The sequence below is a fragment of the Cyprinus carpio genome, chromosome A19 (genome assembly GCF_018340385.1).
Source record: "Cyprinus carpio isolate SPL01 chromosome A19, ASM1834038v1, whole genome shotgun sequence".
NCBI classification, from domain to species: Eukaryota; Metazoa; Chordata; class Actinopteri; order Cypriniformes; family Cyprinidae; genus Cyprinus; species Cyprinus carpio.
Genome location: NC_056590.1, coordinates 9530400 through 9553572, shown reverse-complemented (window position 1 = coordinate 9553572; position 23173 = coordinate 9530400). Strand labels below are relative to the sequence as shown.

General features: G+C 35.6%; 2 protein-coding genes and 1 pseudogene across 5 annotated transcripts in view; 1 reads left to right on the top strand and 2 right to left on the bottom strand.

The window, feature by feature from the left end:
- The window catches only part of LOC109069065 (MAP7 domain-containing protein 1-like), a 37238-nt gene extending 30291 nt beyond the window's left edge, over nt 1-6947 (bottom strand). For all 4 annotated transcript variants that reach the window (XM_042776269.1, XM_042776271.1, XM_042776270.1 and 1 more), the window contains exon 1: nt 6592-6947. In XM_042776269.1, coding sequence (XP_042632203.1) covers nt 6592-6658 — 67 coding nt within the window. In that variant the 5' untranslated portion in view covers nt 6659-6947. The remainder of the gene's footprint in view (nt 1-6591) is intronic.
- Nucleotides 6948-12459: 5512 nt separating this feature from the next.
- Nucleotides 12460-14525, bottom strand: LOC109103296 (annotated as a pseudogene).
- Nucleotides 14526-15327: 802 nt separating this feature from the next.
- LOC109103293 (chromatin modification-related protein MEAF6-like) lies at nt 15328-19112 on the top strand. Its single transcript, XM_042776268.1, has 8 exons — nt 15328-15530; nt 16007-16123; nt 16211-16297; nt 16442-16487; nt 16789-16978; nt 18213-18242; nt 18540-18573; nt 18757-19112. The coding sequence occupies exons 1-8, from the start codon at nt 15441-15443 to the stop codon at nt 18769-18771; spliced, it is 609 nt and encodes a 202-aa protein (XP_042632202.1). The 5' UTR covers nt 15328-15440; the 3' UTR covers nt 18772-19112.
- Nucleotides 19113-23173: the final 4061 nt, after the last annotated feature.

Here is a 23173-nt window from a genome sequence, read left to right as displayed (position 1 = left end):
CATTTTAATAATAAAATAAATGTAAATGTTTATAATACTATAAATGTAAAGAATCATTTAAAATATTGACAAAAGAGGTGATACGAATGACATTACTTGATACTTGATCCAAGCTAGTATAATTTCTTTTCCACAGATTTGACAACATATGTCTATATGTTACAATTCCTGAAATTCGTCTCAGACAGCAAAACCGTGCACAATTTCCTCACAAATAGACACCTAAAAAAAGTGAAAACAAACGACAAGAGTGTAGCAGAGGGTATCTAGGTTTGTCTGTGTCACGTCTAGCCGTCTCTGTGTACACTGAAGCAGAAGAGGACAGATATAAATATGTAAAACAGAGCAAAGGTATGCTGTCTGCCGTTACAGCTGATCCTGCAGAAGTATCAAGGGTGAAGGCTCGCTGACATATTGCAGTATAACATTGCTGTCAGAAGTCTTAAAAATTATGAAAACCATAAAAGGAATGTGAACTTAATTCCCTGATGGTTAGATCCTTGAACCACAGGGTTTTGATCCAGTAAACTTTAAAGATGAATATAAGGAACAGTACACTTTATCACCTTTCGAAGACAACCACTTCAGAAACATCAAAACAATGTTGCGCACATTGCAATAAGCTGCTTTTAGAGTAGCATACCGGTCACATAAAACGTAATTGTCTAGATTCAGCCAAACAGAGAGAAGCGCTGCATGTTTAGGAGGAAATGGATTTCCCTACATGCTATTCCATTAAGAGCCACTTGATACTGAGGTCATTTTATGGAGGACAGACGACCTGCGTCCTTGACTAAGCCAAGATGAAAGCGGAAATGATACCACCTAGCCAAGCCATCATGACTTATAAACCAACGACCATGCAGCGTTCTGTGAAGAGCATCTAATATTACTCTCATCATATGACCGCGTCTATAAATACCTACTGGTCTATTCAGACACACTTGGGGGAAAGGCTTCCTGTGGGCTACAGCGACAGAAGATTCATTTTGAAGGTCAACAGAAGCAGATGTGAGAACATCAGGGAAAGAATCCAAGAAAATGTGAGTGCTGTGACTCTTTCCCATCATGAAACGCCTTCTGAGATCACAACACATGCTGCAAACACTCTCTTTCTGCACTTTCCTAATAGATGTTTCTCTAAGCACTTATACTGCATCTGTTTTAGATTATATTATGGCTGCTGAAACAGTCTAAGGTGTTACAGTGCTGTTTCTAGATCAGTGTTATAGTGTGATAATGTCAAGCAAAGGGGTCCAAACCCGCCCGCACAACTGTGGTGCTAATATTAGCAGGCCGGTCCTGTGACAACAGGACAGGGAACGAATGAGTGTGTGAACACACACATACAAGCACATGCTAACGACTGTTTTCTCTTTCTGACACACACATGTCTCTCGTCAAAACCACACTGACAGCTACAGCTGCAGGGGAACCAATTGAGACTTCATATGTGCACCACACAAAGTTCATACTAACAGCCTTAACATACACTAAACTACAGCATCTGACAACTAACTGTAGCATACTGTGTTCAACATATACAAACCAGGGCCAGAAATAAACCCATTTGATTTGATTTTCAGAAGCATTTTTTACCTTTGTGGAAATATATTTTTGTAGCTATATATGTCACCCAGTCTGAACAATTATGGCTGTTACTTTACAAAATAAACAATAAATTAGCTGTTAAAAATGCACAGTAAGAATATTATACCTTTAAATATTAAGTATCACAAATTACTAAGTAAAATATATATATGCAAGCTTGATCTATATAGCGCATATATATATATATATATTATATATATATATATATATATATATATAAATGAAAACAATAAAATTAATAAATAATTTTATAACAACAACAACAACAACAACAATAATAATATAATAATAATAATACCTTTCTAATAATACAAGTCGTTAATAATAAAAGTGCTTTCTTTTAGGCATTGTGTCTCACCAAACATAACTTCTTCACTTGGTAAAATCACTTTTAAGCATAACCTGTAATGGCTTTTGTCTGTATGTTGGTAAAGACATATTCATTCAGCTTAATTTGAAATATTCTGTCCTTGAGGGGATCCTGTTTTCTCACGTTTGGACTCAAAAGGAATTCACACGCCTGGCTTACGTAAGACGGAGACTGATTTCCACTGCTTTCCTCCCACCAAGACAAAGTCATTGTGCAACAGTGGAGATGTGATCTAATCACGCAAATTCTCACTTTGTTTACATTTCAGCTGCCGCAACAAAACAGTTTTGCCAACAAAAACTGGATCCTGACTTCACGGCCCTGCAGACGCCACACCTCATTATGGAAGCAGAACTGTAAATTAAGACGATCACTCTCTAATTTCAAGATGCACACTGTCAGTTTAAAAAGAAATGCCTCTGAGATCTAAAACATCAGCACACACCATAATTTAGAGCTTTAGGGTAAACAAAGCTTGGAGTGGAAAGAACTGCCAAATTATGGTGTTTCTCCATGTTAAAATGACTTCATCATCTGTCTATTGCCACTTAAAGAAATAGTTCGCAAAAAAAAAAAAAAAATGAAACTCATCATTGTTGGCCAGAGGGTGAGTTTTTGTTTCTTCTTGGGAACAGATTTAGAGAAATATAGCATTACATCACTTGCTCACCAATGGATCCTCTGCAGTGAATGGGTGCCGTCAGAACGAGAGTCCAAACAGCTGCTAAAAACATTACAAGTAATCCACATGACTTTAGTCCAACTAACGTCTTGGACAGCAAATAGCTGTGCGCTTGTAAGAAACAAATCCATCATTGGTGGATATCTTTTGGATATCTCTACATGGATAACTTCTAATTAACCAAGAAATATAGCACTAAACACTCTAGAAAAGGCAATGATCTATAGTGCTTTGAAGAACCCATTAACCAGAATGTTATTCTGAAGAGCTTATAATGAAAAATAATATCTCCAAAGAACAATATAGCAACCCAATGATCTGAATCTCATAAAATTCTTGCAAATTCAATGTCTGATATTAATTCAGCAAATAAATCATATTAAAAACATCTTTTCTCATATATCACTAAAATCCAAGCTGTTTCCAGACAGATTTTTATAGCACTCCCTAGTTCTCTTTTTTTTCAGATTCAGGCTTCTGGAAACATCCAAATGAAATCCTTGCTTCTGCTTCCTTCCTCCTCCCTTTCCTTTTCCGTCTTCCCACACGGTTATGACACACAGCTCTTGCCAAAGATACCTCCAAAAATAGCAGTCATCCTCTCTCATTACTTGGTCTACTTGTATATAACGACATTATGGTGAAAACAGTCACGATTACTCGTGGCCGACACCATCTACCATCAAGTTTGAACTACAAAATCTTACAAATGTGGTCATATGCCACAAACTACTCAGATTTTCCACTGAAAACAGAAGTGAAAATGGGGTTTCTTGGATCTATATTTATTATGGAAAAAAGCCATGTTGGTTTATTGCAACACTTGTATGATTTGCAGATTTAGATCATTAGTATACAGTTCAAATCACCTCTGGAAGCTTTGTAGGATGTTAGTTTTGAAGGAGAATGCTTTTAAAGCATGTTTCTTATGTTATAGCAGTCTGTTGGGTAATATTAAAATGAAATTCTTAGTTAAAACCTGTTGCAATAATCCCACGCAGTCTGCTGAGCTGGCCACTTTGGCCAGATATTGAAATTTCCAATCCTCCAAGACCTCTTGGAAAAAAAAGCAGGAAATATTTCGTCATTGGCTCTGAGTGTCTGAGAATGAGAATATCCACGTCATACATTACTAACAAAGACAAGAGCCTTCGGCTTGAACAATAAATAACTTCATCCCACAGGAAATAACCCTTTTCTCATCTAGGCCTGGTTTTAAAACATAAAGGCTATTTAATGGACCTCTGCAGTACTTCAGGTTTAGCAAAGCACCATTTTTCTTCTTAAAACGTTGATTTTGGCTGTAGAGGGTTTGTGAGGTTCTAAGTGGTTCTGTGGAGATTTTGAAGATTTTATGTATGCGCATGCCTTGCAAACTTATATGTATAAAAACATTCACACCACAAACCCTCCGATATTAAAAATATACTATACTGAAAATAAAAACATAATGAAATTAAAAACGGCAAGAATAAAAAACAACAAAGCAATCAGCATATGACATTATAGCCACAATATTAGCAAAAAAAAAAAAAATTATAAAGGTTCTCGTATGGCAAAAGGCTCTAAAACCTTCTAGTTTCTTATTGATATCTTTACTCTAAACAAAACAGCAAATTAAAATTAAGTTCTATATTATCAAGCAGAATCATATAGCATGTGCAGTGTACAGAAAATGTCTTGCCATGTGTGAGAGAGAAAACCTGACAAAGTCTTTGTATAGTCTCATGTGTGATGGGGAAACAGTGTCCCTTTGAACAAGTTCAGTCTTGGAGAATCTTGGTCCTGCCCCCCAAACACTCACTACAAAGCAATCAATGTTGCTGTACAGAGGATTCTCTGCCTGTCTCTCTCTCTGGCTCTCTGAGCCTCAGGCTACAGGACAAGGCATCCATCAGAGCTAATAATAATGACACACTGGTGTCTATGACTCAAATGGCCCAAGGTGTGAGCCATTCAGCTGCCACTGATCTGAGATCAGCTTCACATTCACAGGATATGAATAAATGACACAAGAAAAAAAATTGAGGGGGGGGTCTTTTAAGATGGCAGTAAACACAAGAAGTGTTCATTACACAAGGTTTCAGTCATCATTCAAAATAGTAAAAAGCTTGGACAGGAGGATAATAAGAGGCAGTTAGATGCTCATGGAAGAGATGAGTTTTCAGTTGGACATGTTGGACGTCCAGCCAGAAGAGCATTGCAATAGTCCAACCTAGAAATGACAAGGGCCTGGACGAGAAGCTGTGTTGCATGCTCTGTTAAGAAGGGTCTGATTTTCCTGATGTTGTGTAGTGCAAACCTGCATGACTGTGCTGTTTTTGCAATGTGATCTTTAAAGGTCAGCTGGTCATCAAGGATCATCATGGTTGCTAAGGTGTTCTGGGGGTTTGCTAGGCTGTAGTTTACTGGCCCGGCACAAAAGAGTTGAGAACGAGATCTGTCTTTAACACAGTCATCTCATAGGAATGCGATTACATGTTTCCTCCTCTTTTGGCGCATTTTTACAGTTTAGGGCTGCACAAGTACACATGTGGTATGACAGTTCAAAACTACCTGATTTAAAACTACAGATACCAAGAGACAGGAATGTGCACAAACTAAGAGGCAATGACTGTTTCCTTAGCATAACTGACATTTCTATACCTGCAACTGCATCTGGAGGCAGCATTTGACCTTGCCGTTAAAGGTAATTTATTAGAGAACTCTAGTAAAACCTATGGGGTTGCATCCGACTTCAGAAGACACTTTCATTCAAAGCAGCTTACAATGCATTATAACTAGCCTGAGGTTAAATGCCTTGCTCAAGGACACAATAGCTGTTGATCATGAATTATGCCTTATGGGATTTGAATCTGCAACCTACAGAATCCTTTTCAAATATGATCCCATGCAAAATTAATAAACCAACATCAAATTTGCACTACAACGGCAGCACAAAAGCATTTCTGAAGTGGCATTTAGGGGTTTGTTTAATGTTGCTCAGAGGTAGCATAAATGCATTTATGCAGCAATTGCACTTTTTGATACTGTTGAGGCGGGTCAGAACAGGTATAATTTAGCCTGGGTTTTATGTGGCATTGCGAATTTACACAGAAATTACTCCAAAGCTATGCAAGCTGGCAATCAGTATCTTTGTCCTATTAATAAAAGATAGCCTAGGCCTATATATTATAAAATATATGACAAGATAATCAATATATAATAATACATTTTTACTACATTGGCAAACTGCTTACCTTTTAGCATCACAAGTAAATTAATCTTGTTTTAAGGATGTTTAATGTTTTTTTTGTTTTTGTTTTTTACTGTCAAACAATATCAAAATACTGATTAAGAATTTTTTAAAAAAAAATTTTGTAGTTTCCAATTGCAGGATCACATTGAGTTCTGTATCATAACAAGGTAACAGGAGGATTAATCATGATGCAACAACGAAAAACCTGTGGGCTTTCATTTGGTGCTGAATTATGAGTGTTATACATGTAGCGGATAATTAGACATGAGCAGGGCTGGTTTTCGCACACCGGTACTGCACTCAAATCCATGAAACCTCTTAATAGATAAACTCACTGATGCTTTTCTCGTGGAAATATAGTAATGATCAAGCAATAACAGCGAATATAATATCCGAATCATCAAAGAGTGCTGACATTAAACGCCACTGAATTTTGCTCACTGAAATGCGAAAAGCCATTATCCAGGTCAAACACATATGGGCCGCTATTTTGTCATTTTCTTAATGACAGGCGGCACAGAAACCTATAATAATAGGTACATACAAAATATAAACACTATGACATGACGGAAAATATGCGCACATATAGCCTACTCTGGTAATATATTCTGCGTCCTTTGACCACCCATGCGTTTATTCAGGGTTTCATGGACATTTTGTACGTATTTGTTTTATTTCAGTTGTACTTACCTTTGTCTGACAGCGTCAGTTTTTCTTCAAAGCTGCTCTCTAGAGCCTTGTTCTCCATTTTGTTCATGGTTTTCAGTCAGTCATTCCATTACAGGCTCCAGAAGAGACGAGTGAAAAAAGAGGAACTCCAAGTTATGAACACACCCGAATGGAGTGGCCCTTTAAATCTGGTCAATAACAAACAGTTGAGCTCAATTAAAAGAGCAATACGATCGATTGTAGATTAAATTCGCTATTCCCACTCAAACGTGTGATCTCAGCTGTGAAAACTAAAGATAGAAAAAGAGGGGGGCCAGGTCCGGGGCCCTGCCCAACACACAGCAGCCGTTCGCCGAATACAGCGGCTCGATGCGGGACGGTCTCTGCCTATCCACTGGAGCGTACCATTCACCTGCATGGGGGACGCTGACACGCAGTTTGCATATTTGAAAATGTTATTAATGGCTAAATACACTATTTAAAATTTTATATCTCTAATTTACTTTAAATACATTTATGAAAATACTGGCGTCTTCACATGTGCTGTAAAGGAAGAGGTAGAGCTGTAGGTTTTTTGCAGAATGGCTCCCTCTCTCGGTTTCTAAAAGCTGGATCTACGGAATCAGGATGGAGGCACAAGGGTACACACGTCCTTTACTGTGTCCCGCTGCAAAACATATACACACCCAACATTTGGGTCTGCAAACGCAATATATTTATTTCCAGGTAATCAAAAAAAATAAAAAAATAAAATAAAATAAAAAAAAAAAAAAAATAAAAATAAATAAATAAATAAATAAAAATGTTTCGTAAAAATGTTTACTATTTTAATTTAGTATTATGTAGAACATAATTATAATTATTATTGATGTACCCTACTAAAATACCTAAAGCTAAAACTGAAAAAAAATTGACAAAAACGATATACAAAATAACTAATAAAAAATTACAAAAACTCAACCAAATTAACTAACTGAAATAAAAAAATGGAAATGAAAATAGAAAAAAAAAAAAAACTAGAATAACATCCAATGAAAAAATAACACTGATTGCAGACAGTGGTTCAAAAAGTACAGTTCTCCCCATAAAGACAAATAAAATGAACCATGTCCAAGACCTGAATTATAATAATTGATTAAATAACCAAAAACTAAAATACACCACACAAATCTACCATATGTACATCAATTTGACATAGTCACCACTGACAAGCTACTACTAAATATATTGTAGAAACTTAATTTTCTGTAAAGCTGCTTTGTAACTATTTGTATTGTGAAAAGTGCTATACAAATAAACTTGAATTGAACTGAATTAAATACAGCGCAAGTCAAAGACTCTCAGACCCGTATAACTGTGAGCACACCAATCTGAGACTGCTGAAATTGTCAGTATAGTTCGAACTGGATTGGGTCATGTGTAAACTAATGTGAGTCTGGTCTTATTTAATACTTTAACTATAGAGCATTTAAGAGTTGAAATCAGGCCATTCTAGCAGCACGAAGCAAATCAGCCATCTGGAGCCACTGATATAACCCTGCCAACAACAACTAGTGAAGCATACCTACACTGAACCACTTACATTTGTGTGAATAATCTACATTTCCAAAACATACTCTTGCAAATGGTTAAAAAACAAGCAGATTAAAACTGATTAGCTAAAACAGACATAAAAATAACACATGGGTCAAAAAACAGCATGCAATGCAAGTCAGGCGGAAAGTTTCTCAGATTGCTTTCAGTCCCTGCTTGCGGGTATTTGGAGATAAATGTAGATCCAATCAGTCATGAGTTAAACAAGTGGGATCTGTACAGCACAGAAGCCCCGGGATGTGTATCCGGCGTGATGGCGCACTCATTGCGTACCCTGCCCTAATTCATCACGGAGAACGACACAGATGTGATAAAAAGAGGCTTTGTTGCAATGACATAGGTGAGAATGTGGTCACATTGGACCCCCTTAAACTACAAATAAGCCTTAAAACATAAATCAGATTTGTTTATGAGTAGATACTGATGGGTTTTATGTAATCTGTCCAGTGCTTTGTAAAGATCTTACATCAAAAAACTCTTCTAATGTGGCCTGCAAACCAAAAGAGGAGGCAGACAGATAGTGAAGAGGTTATGATTGAAGGTATTTTAACATGCACCATCCATCACTGATAGATCAAGGGCAACTTTGAGGCTTTTTTGAATCCCAATTTGAAGAAGCTCCTTCAAGACGCCTTCACTGCACTTTAGTAAAATGTGTTTCGAATGGGTCTCAGTACGTTTAAATGAATAGAAACACAAAATGGATTGGATATTGCTTTCTCGTTGTGGCTAAGTTACTCTGAGAATTTAATACAAGAACAGAAAATGAGAGACAGCTAACCTTACGATGAAAAAAGGATAGTACACCCAAAAATGCAAATAATACTAAAATACCTAAAACTGGAATAAAAACGAACAAACACTGTATAGATAGATTAACAGATAAAAAAAAAACACAACATTTCAGCAAAATTATTAAAACTTTAACTAAAATTACAATGTAAATGAAAATACAAAATTCAAATTATAAAAAAAACTATACTGTACTATACTATTATAGTATTTATAAATATTTTGAATTAGCTATTATTTTAATATTTTCAGTTTACATTTTTATTTTAATTTTGTTATGCACTTGTCTTTTTTATTAGTTTTAACTTTTTTTTTATTAATTTATATTTTGCTTAATTCATCTTAATTTCAGGATTAGTGTGAGCAATTTTGATGCTTTATTCACTGAACTATATTATATAGATCAGTGACTTTTTTCAGTTAAAAATTTAAGTGGTAAATAAAACAAATATGGTTGGCGTATAAAAAGATTTCTATTTTTTTTAAATTCTAAATTAAGTGTTTTCATTTCTAATTTCTTAACATTACCATTTATAATTATATGTTATTTTTAATAATTGATTTTTAATAGTTTTAACTTTAGTTAATGAATAATTTTCAGTAGTGGCATGTTGGGATACTGATCACACAAAGGAAGAGACTACTTTAATTAAAGGTACTTTTTAGCTTTTTTTTGGACAACCATAGGTCACACTCCACTTTCAATGAGTGCACAACCTATAGGTTAATCATAAGGGTGAGCAGATGATAAGTCAATATTTTCCATTTTGAGGTGAACTGTTCTCTTAAAGAAACCCAATTATGGCTGATTTCTTCTCACATGAGATGTACAATGACCATTTAGACTATGCTCACAAGAAGAGCATTGGTAGAGCATTGTGTTAGCAGTGCAAAGGTTGTGGGTTCGATTCCCAGGGGAACACATGTTAGGTAAATAAAATGTTAGCCTGAATGCACTGTAAGTCACTTTGGATAAAAGTGTCTGCTAAATGCATAAATGTAAGCAAAAACCTCACATCACTTTAACAGTTAAGATCTAATTATAAAATCTGTAAGATATACACATGATTTTAAAGATAAGCTGTTTTGGACAATGGTAAGGTCAGCATTTGATATATTCACAGCTGCTGATGGGGGTGGTTGAACAGCTGCAGGGTTTGAGATATCAGCAACAGACGACATTGCTTCACTCTTATTACTCCAAATATTTCACCAACTGCACTGAATTTTACTGTAAGGCTTCCCATACTGAAAATATCTAGAACTCAACAAACCAAAGTAAGATAAAAGGTCCAAAAGGTTTTTTTTCCTGCAATTATGCCATAGAAGAACCAATAGGTTCCCCAAAGAACCATTTTAGTGAACAGTTCTAAAGTTATCACCTATAGCAATCACCCTAGCAACTGAAAAGCATCACACTAAACACCACTCAGAACACCTTAGTAACCCCATAACAATGACCCGGCAACCACCCAGAACACCCTAGAATCCTGGCGGGTTTTGAGAACATTTATACTATATGTAGTCATAATTATCATTAAAAATCATTAGCATATACACTAAATTATTAAAAAGTTTCAGGTCAGTAAGATTTTATTTGAAAGAAATTCATAGTTTTATTCAGCAAGGATGCATTAAATTGATCAAAAGTGACATTTATAATATTACAAAAGATTACTGTTTCATTCTGTTTCCTTCTATTCATCAAAAAATACTGATTTTTTTTTATTATGTTTACACAAAAATATTAAGAAGCACAACTTTTTTTTAAAAATGGTAATAATGAGAGATGTTTCTTGTGCAGTAAAGACCCTTTGATTTCTGAAAGATCACGTCACACTGAAGACTGGAGTATAATGGCTGCTGAAAATTCAGCATTGAATCACAGCAGTAAACTACATTTTAAAATATATTAAAATAGAAAACAGTCCTATTAAATTGAAATAATATTTCACATTATAACTGTTTTAACTGTATTTTTTGATCAAATAAATGGAGCTTTGGTGAGCAATTGTCTATTATATTTTGTAGCCAATAGCGTAACTGAATCATCTTTTATATTGTTACATCATAATCTATAACTGTTTAAACAGATAAAGGTGCTCCAGAGGACATTTTCATGTCACGATTGTCTGAAATCCCCTCATAGATTTTGTCATTGTTCAGAAGAGCGCGGACCTCCACACCCTCCTCTCCCACAACAGCTGCTCCTACCCCTGTATTACAGAACTGACCCAGGATCAGCTGAAGCACATCACTCACACCATGATGTTCACCATCCAGCAGCTCCAAGATCAGCTGCTGAGGGATCAAGGGTTTGGAGCTCAGCTGTGTCTGCTTTGACTTTCAGCTGTTCAGACATGACTCAGACAGAGAAAGCAGCTTCATGTTTCTGAGAATGCTTTGATTCATGTAGTGATCAAGTCTGCATTTATTTGATCAAAACTATAGTAAAAGCAGTAATATTGTAAAATATTATTACAATGTGAACTATTTTTCTAGTATAATATATTTTAAAATGCTATTTATTGATGCAAAGCTGAATTTCAGCAGCCCTTACTTCAGCTGTCAGTGTCACATGATCCCTGAGAAATCATTCTAATATGCTGATTTGCTGCTCAGTTATTGTCACGATTCCCAATCTGTGTTCAAAGACTTTTATGTTGAAGTGTTTTCTGTCCCCAGTGTTTCTGTTTTCACTTCCTGTGTTTAGTTTCTGTTTCCTGTTCTACCTTGTTTGTTGTCATAGTGATTCATTGGTTCCACCCCCTTGTTAACCTTGTTAGCCCTTGTATAACTACCCCTATGTTTGCCTTGTTCGGTGTCAGTTTTTGTTTCCTGGTGTTGCTCCTATTCCGTTTTTTTTTAAACCCTGTGTTTAGTTCTTTGTTTTCTGCTCTTAATAAAGGCTACTTCAAGTAGATCATCTGCCTTGTGTTTCCGTGCCTCCAGCGTTACAGATATTAATAATAGTCCTATTATTATCAATGTTAAAAATGATTTTGTTGCAATGTTTTTGCAGCTTAATATTTTTTGTGAAAACTGTGATACATTTTTTTTTTTTAGGATTCTTTGATGAATATAAAGGTAATTGAAAATGTATCAATGCATTTATTTAAAAGTGAATTTTTTAGTTTTTGTAATATTTTAAATGTCTTTATAGTCACTTTTGATCAATTTAATGCATCCTTGCTGAATAAAAGTATTAATTTGGTTTCTTATTTTAAATCATACTTACCCCAGACTTTTGAATGGTAGTGTATTGAGGTTTCCTGTATACTGTAGATAATGTAATAATATAGATAATAATTAGTAATGTTTCTTGAGCAGCAAAGCAGCATATTAGAATGATTTCTGAAAGATCATGTGACACTGAAGACTGGAGTAACGATGTTGAAAATTCAGCTTTGTGTCACAGAAATAAATTACATTTTAAAATATTCATATGGAAAGCAATTATTTTAAATTGTAATAATATTTCACAGTATTTCTGTTTTTACTGTAGTTTTGATCAAATAAATGCAGCCTGGCTGAGAATAAGAGACTTATTACAACAACATTTAAAAATCTTAATTATTCCAAACTTTTGGTTGTCAGTGTATATCTCTTCATTACAGCAATTTGAGATCACCGCTCAACTAATATAAAAATTCAAAATAATCATTTAAAATAATCTTATAGAGATAACATTTTTATGAAACATGAGCACACAAATACTTCAAATCTGTATAAACTTTTCACTAAAATTAGTTCAAAGTAAGTTTGTTTAAGCCGGTATCCAAATTTTTGCAGGATTATACAAGAATGATATATTTGAAAGGACCGTGGGTTCATAGAAACCTGGGAGGAGGAAATGTAGGATATTCAGTACATAGATACATGATAAAAGTTAAAACACTACAGTTAAACACTACTTTAAATGAAGTAAAGGTTATGGAAGTGTTACCAGGAGCAGGTATGTCCTGTCCTTTGACGTCTTGTATCCACCTGCTTGTCCCAGACAGGAAGGCGGCACTAGATACAAGGTGTTTGGCTGAAGGATTTAAGTTTCCTATGTTATAATGTCCCGGGCCAGGGAAGGGTGGGTCTTTGGTAGGAATCAGAGGTGGCGCTGATAATACCAAGTAGTGTCTCCTTCTGCACAGATTCAGGAGTGAAACCTCTTAACCCATGAAGAATGAGACATCTGAGATATCCATTCCTATTCTTATTCTGCTTTTGAAAATCTAGTAGTTAATGATAAAAGCAGCTGTTTTTATACATGAAATATTTTCAAAAATATCCATGTATTGTGATGAAATTCACAATTTAAAATATGTACAGTAGTTGTAATTATGTGCACGTGCAAACATATACTCACTTTCTTGAAAAGCCAACAAAACTCATCAATATTCATTTGTTTTCATATATAATGTTGTTTTTAACCTCAGAGTTACTGAAGTGCTTTAACAGTTTGCATTGCAGATCTAACTTAATTATCTTCATCTAAAACTGGTCAAATATGTGAGTTACTCACAGGGAGAGGGTCCTTTAAAAATGTCTGAGACACTGGCACTCCGTCTGGTTTTAGAGCAAAACGCACTTTGAGCTGAAACGGTTGAATTTTTGTCCACAGCACTATAAGACACCTGACAAGAACATGAATTAAATCATACATTACCATTCAAAAGTTTGGGGTCAAGTTTTTTTTTTACTTTTATTCAGCAAGAATGTATCAAATCAAAAGAGACAGTAAAGGCACATTTATAATGCTACAAAAGTTTTTTTTGTGTGTGTTGTTCTAAGAAATGCTGATTTAAGAAGAAAATGATTTGGAAATCAATCATAATCATAATCAAATGGTAACCTTTCCCTGTGACAAAAAGCAATAGTATATGTCTGTCACAAAGTGATACATACATCATACTGATTTGGTGCAGGATTTTAATTTTTTGGTTCTTCCCTCTTTACTGCAACAGGCAGACGAAACATTCTGGATTCTCCTCTGTTAAACTCGTGCTTGTGAAGTAGAGACGTCTGGAGGTTATAAGCATCAGGTCCTGGGCTTAATCTCTGGAAGCTACGTGCCACACGACCGGCCTAAAGATGCAAAAACAGTCAGTAATATTATACATAATAATATATTTCAAAGAAGTGCAAGGCAATTAACAGCAAGGCCAAATGTCTAAAGCATAAAGGTTTGGAAGACTTATATTAAGACCTCTGCCATAAAGAAGATGCCTGCACATTCACTGATTAATGTAGGATATGTCCTTTGTTTCTGTGTAACATGTCTTTGATCAGGGTCTCACTTTTGAAGCAAAGCTGCCTGTTCCTCTCTTAGAGAATGAAGGACTGCATCCCTCGGCAGGTGCACGTGAGATATATGAACCAGGCCCTGGATTCTCATTCAGAAATGATAGATAGATAGATAGATAGATAGACAGATAGATAGATAGATAGATAGATAGATAGATAGATAGATAGCATTGCTTTTAATGGCACACCATAAACTCAAAGTATATAATACATAAAAATGAATATAGGAGAGCTGGATTATTTAATTTACTCACCAGGTGATCTTGAAACATCTTTGACTGCGAAGAAAAGCCTTTCTATTTTAAATCTATATTACTATTGAATAAATGTATTATTAATATAATAGTTGCTCTTGTCTTCATATTTATTGCCCTTACAGTTTTAAAATGTTTCCCAAAATAGGCTTTTACTGTGACGTCTAGTTATACATTAGTTAATGTAAAGAAAGTTGCTTTTATAACAAGTACTCTATCGCTGCTTACTGGCCACTGGATGTGTGTGTGTGTGTGTGTGTGTGTATATGGGAAATGACAGAAAAGACAAAAAAGCGCGAGAAAGCAGGAGATTTTGTTGTGCGGGACGCGAACGCGCTTCGTGTTAATAATGGTGGCCTAAGGCAAAGAAAGTTCATATTGGCTAGAACTGGAAATAGCACGCAGAACGAAAACCCAAAGAGGCGTGGCTTACCTGTTCACGCCCGCGTTTCATTGGTCAAGGAGGAGGACACGTCACATGGAAACGATCTAAACTTGATCTGAATGCGAATGAAATCATTAGTTATATATTTATTGGATATCATAAATTACATTATTATTAGGATTTCAGTATACACCATAATTTATCAGGGTTTTATTATTACTAATATAATTCCCGTCCTTAAAACTTATCGTACCCAAACGAAATTTGAAGTAGTGCTTCTCTGTACATACGAACGACAACACGTGCATTTCTCTAAAGTTAAGGTTAATCACAGTTCCCATTCTATTGATTAACAGTGAACTACTATTATTTTAAAAAAATCCAAAATTCCTAGGGGAAGTTTTTGATCGTTATTTTTTAGGTTTAGTGTTTCGAATTCTGCTCTGGAGGCGAAGCGCGCGCCCCTGTCGAACCGGGGACACGCGCAGTACTGCAGTCACTAGGTCCCGTTTCAGCTGTTCTCGGTCATCGAGTAGCTCAGCTCCATCATGGCGATGCACGCCAAAGCGACTCCACCGCAGATCCCAGACACCCGCCGCGAGCTCTCCGAGCTGGTCAAGAGAAAACAAGAGCTTGCGGTAATTTACAATCATTTCTAAATGTCCAAAACCCTACAAACCGTGTTGATGCGGCACCAAATGAGACCGAAATAGCCGTAATTGTGTTAGCATACAAACCCGAGTCTGAAATAAACTGTAATAAATACTTTAAAATGAATGCATGAATATGTGTTCGTATTAAGAAACAAGAAAGTCTTATTTTACCCTATTTGTACTACACGTATCAATATTATATTCCGATAACTACTGTATATCTATGCTAACATGCTAACTGTGTTAACCGCTTTTGTTGTGGCGCCTCCCGATGCACGACATATACAGCAAAGGAAGCTTATATAGCAATAAAAAACATGCCACTTGTTCAAAACTTCGGTTTACAAAATAAACAAAGAAAGTAGAACTGCACAGAGAAATAAATATTATTATACTATGATTATATGCAGGTCATGTGCGATTGACAGCTGCAGCTAAACTTTTGTTTATATTTTCAACAGGAGACTTTGGTGAATCTGGAAAGACAGATTTATGCATTTGAAGGCAGTTACCTGGAGGATACTCAGATGTATGGTAACATCATTCGAGGATGGGACCGATATCTGACCAATCAAAAGTGAGTGTGATGGGACTTCATGGGTCACAGATATATATATATATCAAAAACACGCACATTATAACAAAAACTATCATACTACATCAATAATAACAACAACAAGACGGATCGGAGGAACAGGAAGTTCAAGGAAGCGGAACGACTTTTCAGCAAGTCCTCCGTCACATCAGTGGCGGTCAGTATTTTAGATATATATATATATATATATACCTTATTTGTGCATATATAATAAGTAAAAGAAAAGTAAAAATAACAATAAATAAATAGAACGATAATTTAGTAAATGATGTAAATGACTGTTTTGTGGATTATCGTACAGGCTGTTTGTGCTCTTGGAGGAATTCCTGATCATATGAATGAAAAACGTGAGTAGAATCTCAAGCTTCTTGTGTCTGCAAAAAGATTTCTATCGGTCATATATTTTCTTTAATTGTTAAAGGGCTTTGTTTTAAAACCTAGTGAGCTGGGGACACAATTATGTGTTCACCTACACAGAAAAAATGGATATTGTCAAATGAACATTGAAAACCTTTGATTGTACATGTGATGCCCATAAATGCAGTCATGATAAACAGCCAATTTGACGATTGTTTTTTAAAATCAGCGTATTTAGTGGCTTAATATTGTAATAATTTTGTAAACTTTCATTTTCTTCTGCTTTCTTAGGTGAACCAGGCAGCGGAACAGAGAGCGACACATCCCCAGATCTCCAAAACCAGGAAAACGAACCCAGCCAGGAAGACACAGAGGAGGCCGATGGAGCCCTGCAGGACCTGAAACCCCAGAAAGCTGCTTCGTCGTCTTCTGCAAGCCACCATAGCAGCCACAAGAAACGCAAGAACAAGAACAGACACAGGTACCCAATCTCCAGCAGGCCCTTGGGGTCCAGGATATAAGATGGTTCTTTACTTACAAACTCATTCCGGCTGATCCAGTGCCGACTGAAACAGACTGTTATTTGATTGTGAAATGTTTGATGTAGTGTCTCATGGACACATCTGAATGAATATAGGAGCAGTTATAAATGAACATATTCATAGATGATTATAGTAGCCACATATCTTTTCCCAAACGGGAGGGTTTTACTTGAGTTTCATAATGCTGTGGCTCCTGCTCAGCTGAGTTTACTTTGGTTTCTCTTTTTTAGTATCTTTACCAGCTCTTTTCTCTCATGTAGATCCAGCCTAAAGTCTCTTACTCTGTCCCGATGTTTATCTGATGCTGTTCTGGTTCAGACCGGTTTGAGCAGAGAAGATGATCAGTTTTCACATCTGTGTTTGTATTAGATGGACAGAAGGAAGATTTTGAGAAGTTAGTTTTCCTTGATTCAGCTCAGAGTATTTATGGCTCCTACTGCATTTATAGTGCAAAATGATGGATTCTTACATATTAAAAGTGTTTCCAATGAACCTTAACCTTAAAAGTAACTTTCATAAATAAATACTGACCTGTTTGTCTGTAGTTTTTTTTAGTTTTTTTAAGGAAATACATAATACATTGTATTGTTTGTTAAAAACAAAATGCAGACCCTTGCACATTTTTATTTTATTGTCATTCAAAATAAATGAATATTTGATGAATGAAATATTGGAAAACCTTTAGTTTGTCTTGTGTGGTTTGCCTCAAAAATATGATGGAGAAAATGGCAAAGTAATGGATTTTAGGCACAAATTAAAATGTTTTTGTTTTAATTAAAACATAAACTATATTTTAATTAAATTGTAAATAATTTAAATGAATTACATTTGAATAATTTCATGTTCGTTACATATCCCAGCTGTCAACAAGACTGATGTAATGCTTTTAATTGCTCTTCAAACCCATGTCTTGATCTTTCTGGCTTTCTTTTGGAAATGCATGGTTGCATCCAGAATCACTTCAGATGATATAAGATGAGCACTAGTTAGGGTCTTATATTTGCTAACACCCTAGAGAGGATTCGATAGTGTCTGTCCTGTTGAGCTTGTTCATCTAGTGTACTACTACCCATGCATTCACACCCTATGTAGTGGACTGTAGGACTGATGTGCTGCTCAGTGTAGTGCACTAACCTCTGATGCTCTCTTCCTTCCTAACGCTGCCCCCTTCAGCCCTTCTGGCATGTTTGATTATGACTTTGAGTAAGTCTCAATTTTACTACCTGTTTCTCCCTCCTGTGTCTTCTGTCCATTAGCTGTGTAGGGCTGTCCACATCACGTGGATGAATGCTGTGACGCTTGCTTCTACCTGATCATTCGCAGATGTTGCTGCAGTTTCTTTTTTGCTTCTGTTTGGTTTTGCATTTATTTTTCAGCTGCATGTTTGTGGAGCTCTTAGACGTGGTGGGGATTTTTTAGTTGCATGCAGGGTTTTAATCAGATTCATTTGTTTATCTGACCGTGATGGGCCGCTTGTTAATACATGTTTTCTCCTTACAGATTTGACATGAAGATGAACAAGAAACCCAGAGCGGTAAGTTCAGATGTACTTAAATATGTTTTGTTATTGCTTAGTGTATTGAGAAATATCGTTAATCTGATTAATGCAATTATTAAATGTAAATTTCATCTGTAGAAGCTTTTACTTTTGTTTGTAAGAACACTATATTATGCCCTATCTGTATGCTGTAATCAGTGTAATTGTTTAATTCTGCAGGATTACTCGGCTTAATGGATCCCGGATAATATTCACGCAAACCAATCCTCTTCAGTCAGCTCCAATTCTCTCCGGTCTGGAACGTCTGGATCTTCCACTGCATTTCTCCACTTTTCTGTTTGCTTCTTTCCTAATCGTAGTGAAGCTCTCGTGCGATTTGTTTTATTCTCTGATGGATTCAGATCCAGCTGTTATGGCATGATATGTATTGCAGACATGAGGTTCCAGTTCTGCTCATAATGATGGAATCTTTTTATTTATGTTACATTGATGATGTATCAGTGGATCCAAACCTTTCCCTCCTGCTTTTGGATATCTTTCACTTTTGTTTTGTTAAACTTGTGTATAAAATAAAAAAATTTTCACATTATAACACTTTTTTTTTTTTTTTAGTTGTTTTATACCATCTTGTTTTGAATAAAACTGAAATAAGACAATAATTTGTGTTTGTTGAACAGTTTTTTAATGAAACTTTGATATTGATAAATGGATGCTATTCTTAGAACCATCATTAGTTGTCAGAAAAAGCAGAAAGATCAAGCTCAATACAAACACATGAAGCCAACACACCAAATACAGTAACAAATATAAATATGTAAATGCAGGAGGAGCTCTGACATCACTGAAGACAACTTGATCAGCAAGCAAGAGTAACATTCTGTCATCAATTACTCATCATTGTTCCAAACCCCAGTTACTTTTTTCTGTGGATCACACTATAATGCACTATAATGAAAGAAACATCAGGCTCAATACAGGAAACAGGAGGAGCTCTGACTCAGAGAAAGTGAAACTAACTTGATCAGCAACAATATGGACGCCAAACAACAGAATATTTACTGAGCCATTCAAAAATCCTTGTGGACCCATCTGATACTCTAAACAGAGCTATGTTCAAGCATGTCAAATACTCCACTACTTTAGTTGTCACATGACATAAAGACTAAAGAAACGGGAAGTAATTGACCTGCAGACTGAACACAAAACTGCTTCACTGCAGCTGAAAATCACATTTACATGAAACAAGATCAAAACTACACATGGTCATATAATATATCTGTTTGGTTTGTGGTTAAATATTTATTTGTAGTTAATTATATTACTGGTGCTTTGTACTTGTTGTTTCTAATCTCAGCCACAGGTCAGACAGGTCAGTGAGTTTGTGTCTTTATGTTCAGTGAGTTTACGGCGTTTTACAAGGAGTGACTGTGTTTCTCTCACTATAAAAAACACATTAAAACACTAAAATAAAAACACTCTAAAAATTAAAAAAACACATTTAAGAAAATAAGTTTTATTTTTAATTTTTAACATTTATTTTTAGAGAACTTTAACATTACAAGTGAGAACAAGTGAGACATGTTGACATGCAACAGAAACTCCCAGACAACAGAACCTATTCTGCATGTCTTTGGATTGTGAAAAAGAAATTATGGAAATCCAGTTGTTATTATTTATTCTATTCCGTGGCACTATTGGTGCAATAATCACACACTTAAATCTAATGTTCACTAGGTGGCACTATATACTGTAGTTTCAAAATAGAAAGCACAGATAGTCACATCCATAGTCATGGAAAACCTGAAAACATGAAATTTTAAAATTGTGGCTTCAAAAACCAGAAAGCATGAAAATTAATAAAATGTATTTCATAAAATGTTGATGCAAGTTATGTACATTTCTTTAGTGAATATTTATTTTCTAGCTAACTTAGCTAGAAGTTGTTCTTTGTGACTGATGTGTATGGAAAATTATTTTTCATTGAGGTTTCTTCAAATCTTTAAAACTAATTATGATTAGTGATGCTTGTACCCTAATTGGAACAACATTTTAATGCATGGTTTGTGTTTTCACACATAGATGGTTTGAGTGTGTGCTGTATTTAACATGATGGATTAATTAGTTACAACAATATTTAATACAGATTTAACAAAAAAAGACAGCAGGAGAAATGTTTTGTCCGCTGAGGATTAGTGTCTCCTGGGACAAACTAAGGCCCAGTTTTCATATTTCTTTAAACAGGGTCAGCTGCGTCTAAAGGAAGAGTCATGAGAATTGTTTTATACTAATGACTGCAGATTGATGTTTTTTAAAAGGGGTTTCTCTGTCATGTTTTTCATTTTCCTCATATTTTTGTTTCAGGACCTCTTGAAGTAAAATAGGCCATTTGTACTCGTAAACTACACTTAAATCAGAATCAGAATTTTTTTTTATTGCCAGGTATGTTTACGCATATGAGGAATTTGTTTTGATGACAGAAGCTTCCACAGCACAAACAGATTGCAGTGACAAGACAAAACAGATAATAAAAATAAAATAAAAATAAGATAAGTAAAAAGGAAATAACAATATACAAAGTAGACAAAAGATGGTATTTGTGTGTACAGGTGTGTTATGTACAAATGCAAGGAAATGTAAAAAGAGGTATGTGTGTGAAACAAATAAATATATAAGTAGTGTTGTGAATTACACGTTTATTGCCAAGTTAACTGTTCATGAGACGGATTGCCTGAGGAAAGAATCTGCTCTCATGTCTGGCTGTTCTGGTGCTCAATGCTCTATATCCGACTAGACAGCAACAGTTCAAAGAGGAAGTGGCCAGGGTGTGAGGGGTCCAGAGTGATTTTGCCAGCTCTATTACTCACTCTGGATGAGTGCAGTTCTTGGAGAGTGGAGAGGGATGCACCAGTGATTCAGTCAGCAGTCTGGACTATCCACTGCAATATTCTAAGTTCTAATTCTATTCTAAGGTTCAGCTCAGCTACCAAATCAGACCTGTTTTCTATCTCTGTTGTCAGTGTGTATTTGGCCTGTTTATACAAGACTCTGTCTCCTTTCTTGTAAGCATCTTCTTTGGCCTGACAGAGCTGTCTGAGTTTTGCAGTGAACCACGGTTTGTCATTGTTGTAAGGTAAATGAGTCCTGGCAGCGATGCACATATCCTCGAAGAAACTGATGTATGATGTTACAGAATCCGTGAGCTCATCCAGATCGGTGGCTGCAGCTTCAAAAACACTCCAATCTGTGCAGTCGAAGCAGACTTGTAAATCCCACTCTGCTTCATTAGTACATCTTTTTACAGTCCTTACTACAGGTTTGGCTGATTTCAGTTTCTGCCTGTAGGTCGGTATAAGAAGAACCAGACAGTGATCAGAGAGCCCCAGATCTCACTGTGGGAGAGAGTGATATGTAACTAAATACATTTTCCGTCGTATTAAAAACATTTCATAAAAATTTTCAAAAGTACCCCCCCTCAGGTTTTTTCACAAGTCGCACCCAGTATATATATATATATATATATATATATATATATATATATATATAGATATATATAGCCTGTCGAATGTACTAAAGCGATTATTTCCAAATTCACAATTGGATAAAAAAATCTCCAATTAATCATGAAATAGTAGTCGTGACTGGCAACGTACGATTCTGCTCGCGTGCTCCGCCAAACTGTTTTGATCGGAGTAATCAATGCGAGAAACTTGAGAATGAAGTGGAAGCGCGCAGGTGGAGCAGAGAGGTACAACTAGCCTACTGACCTGTTCAGGACTTCAGGTGCAGGTCAGTTTCATCTGTATATTGCTAGTCTATTGTAGTTTTGTCTTTGTTTAGCTACTTAGTTAAGGATTAAACTGCTACCACCTGTTAGCAGTAGCAGCCCATTACTCATCACTCTAAACACTGTGCTAAAGGACATCAGTATTTTTTATTGTAATGTTACAGTAGTAATTTAGCAGACAGATATTCCCATCGTTTTATAATACGTTTAGAGGGAGCTAGGGCAGACAACAACACAACCATCACAAAAATGAACGATGGTTAATTTTCGGAAGGGAAAAATATGAATCATTATAATGCAATAATAATGTTTTCCTTTTTTCAGAATTTTTTGTGGGTGTATGGATGAGTGTGAGATTTCCCAGCCCTGAAATTTTGTCCCTGGATGTATGTGGAAAATTTCGTTACTGGTACGTAATTCTTAAAGTATTGAGCTGCTGGGACCACTACACCCGCACTAAGGTATACCACCTGTACTTCCTGTTCTTTGTGCTTCAACCTCCTACTGTGAGAAACCTGTAGTAATTCTGGAATTATTTATTTTCGGAAATGACATGTTACATAGTCGTTTTTTACAGCTGTGTGTCCTTATTTGGGTAAAACATCTGTCAGAAATTTGGCATCTGGTTAAGGGGCAAAGAGTGAAGTAAAAATAAATGTTTCACATGATATTTAAAATCAAGCATAACTAAAAGCAATTATTAGAATTAACTTCACATGGAGGACTTGTCCGTTGTTGTTAGGAGACAGAAAGTGCTTAGCAATGTTAGGTTGACATGATATATTCAGGAGGAGCTTAAACTTGACATCTTTTATCACAGAAATTTAGTCACAGTAATTCAGTGTTAAAGTA

Coding starts and splice junctions, on each gene's coding strand:
- LOC109103293 (XM_042776268.1), top strand. CDS start 15,441: ATGGCGATGCACGCCAAAGCGACTCCACCGCAGATCCCAGACACCCGC. Junction 16,124..16,210: donor GATATCTGACCAATCAAAAG/TGAGTGTGATGG, acceptor TACTACATCAAT/AATAACAACAACAAGACGGA. Junction 16,298..16,441: donor CCTCCGTCACATCAGTGGCG/GTCAGTATTTTA, acceptor ATTATCGTACAG/GCTGTTTGTGCTCTTGGAGG.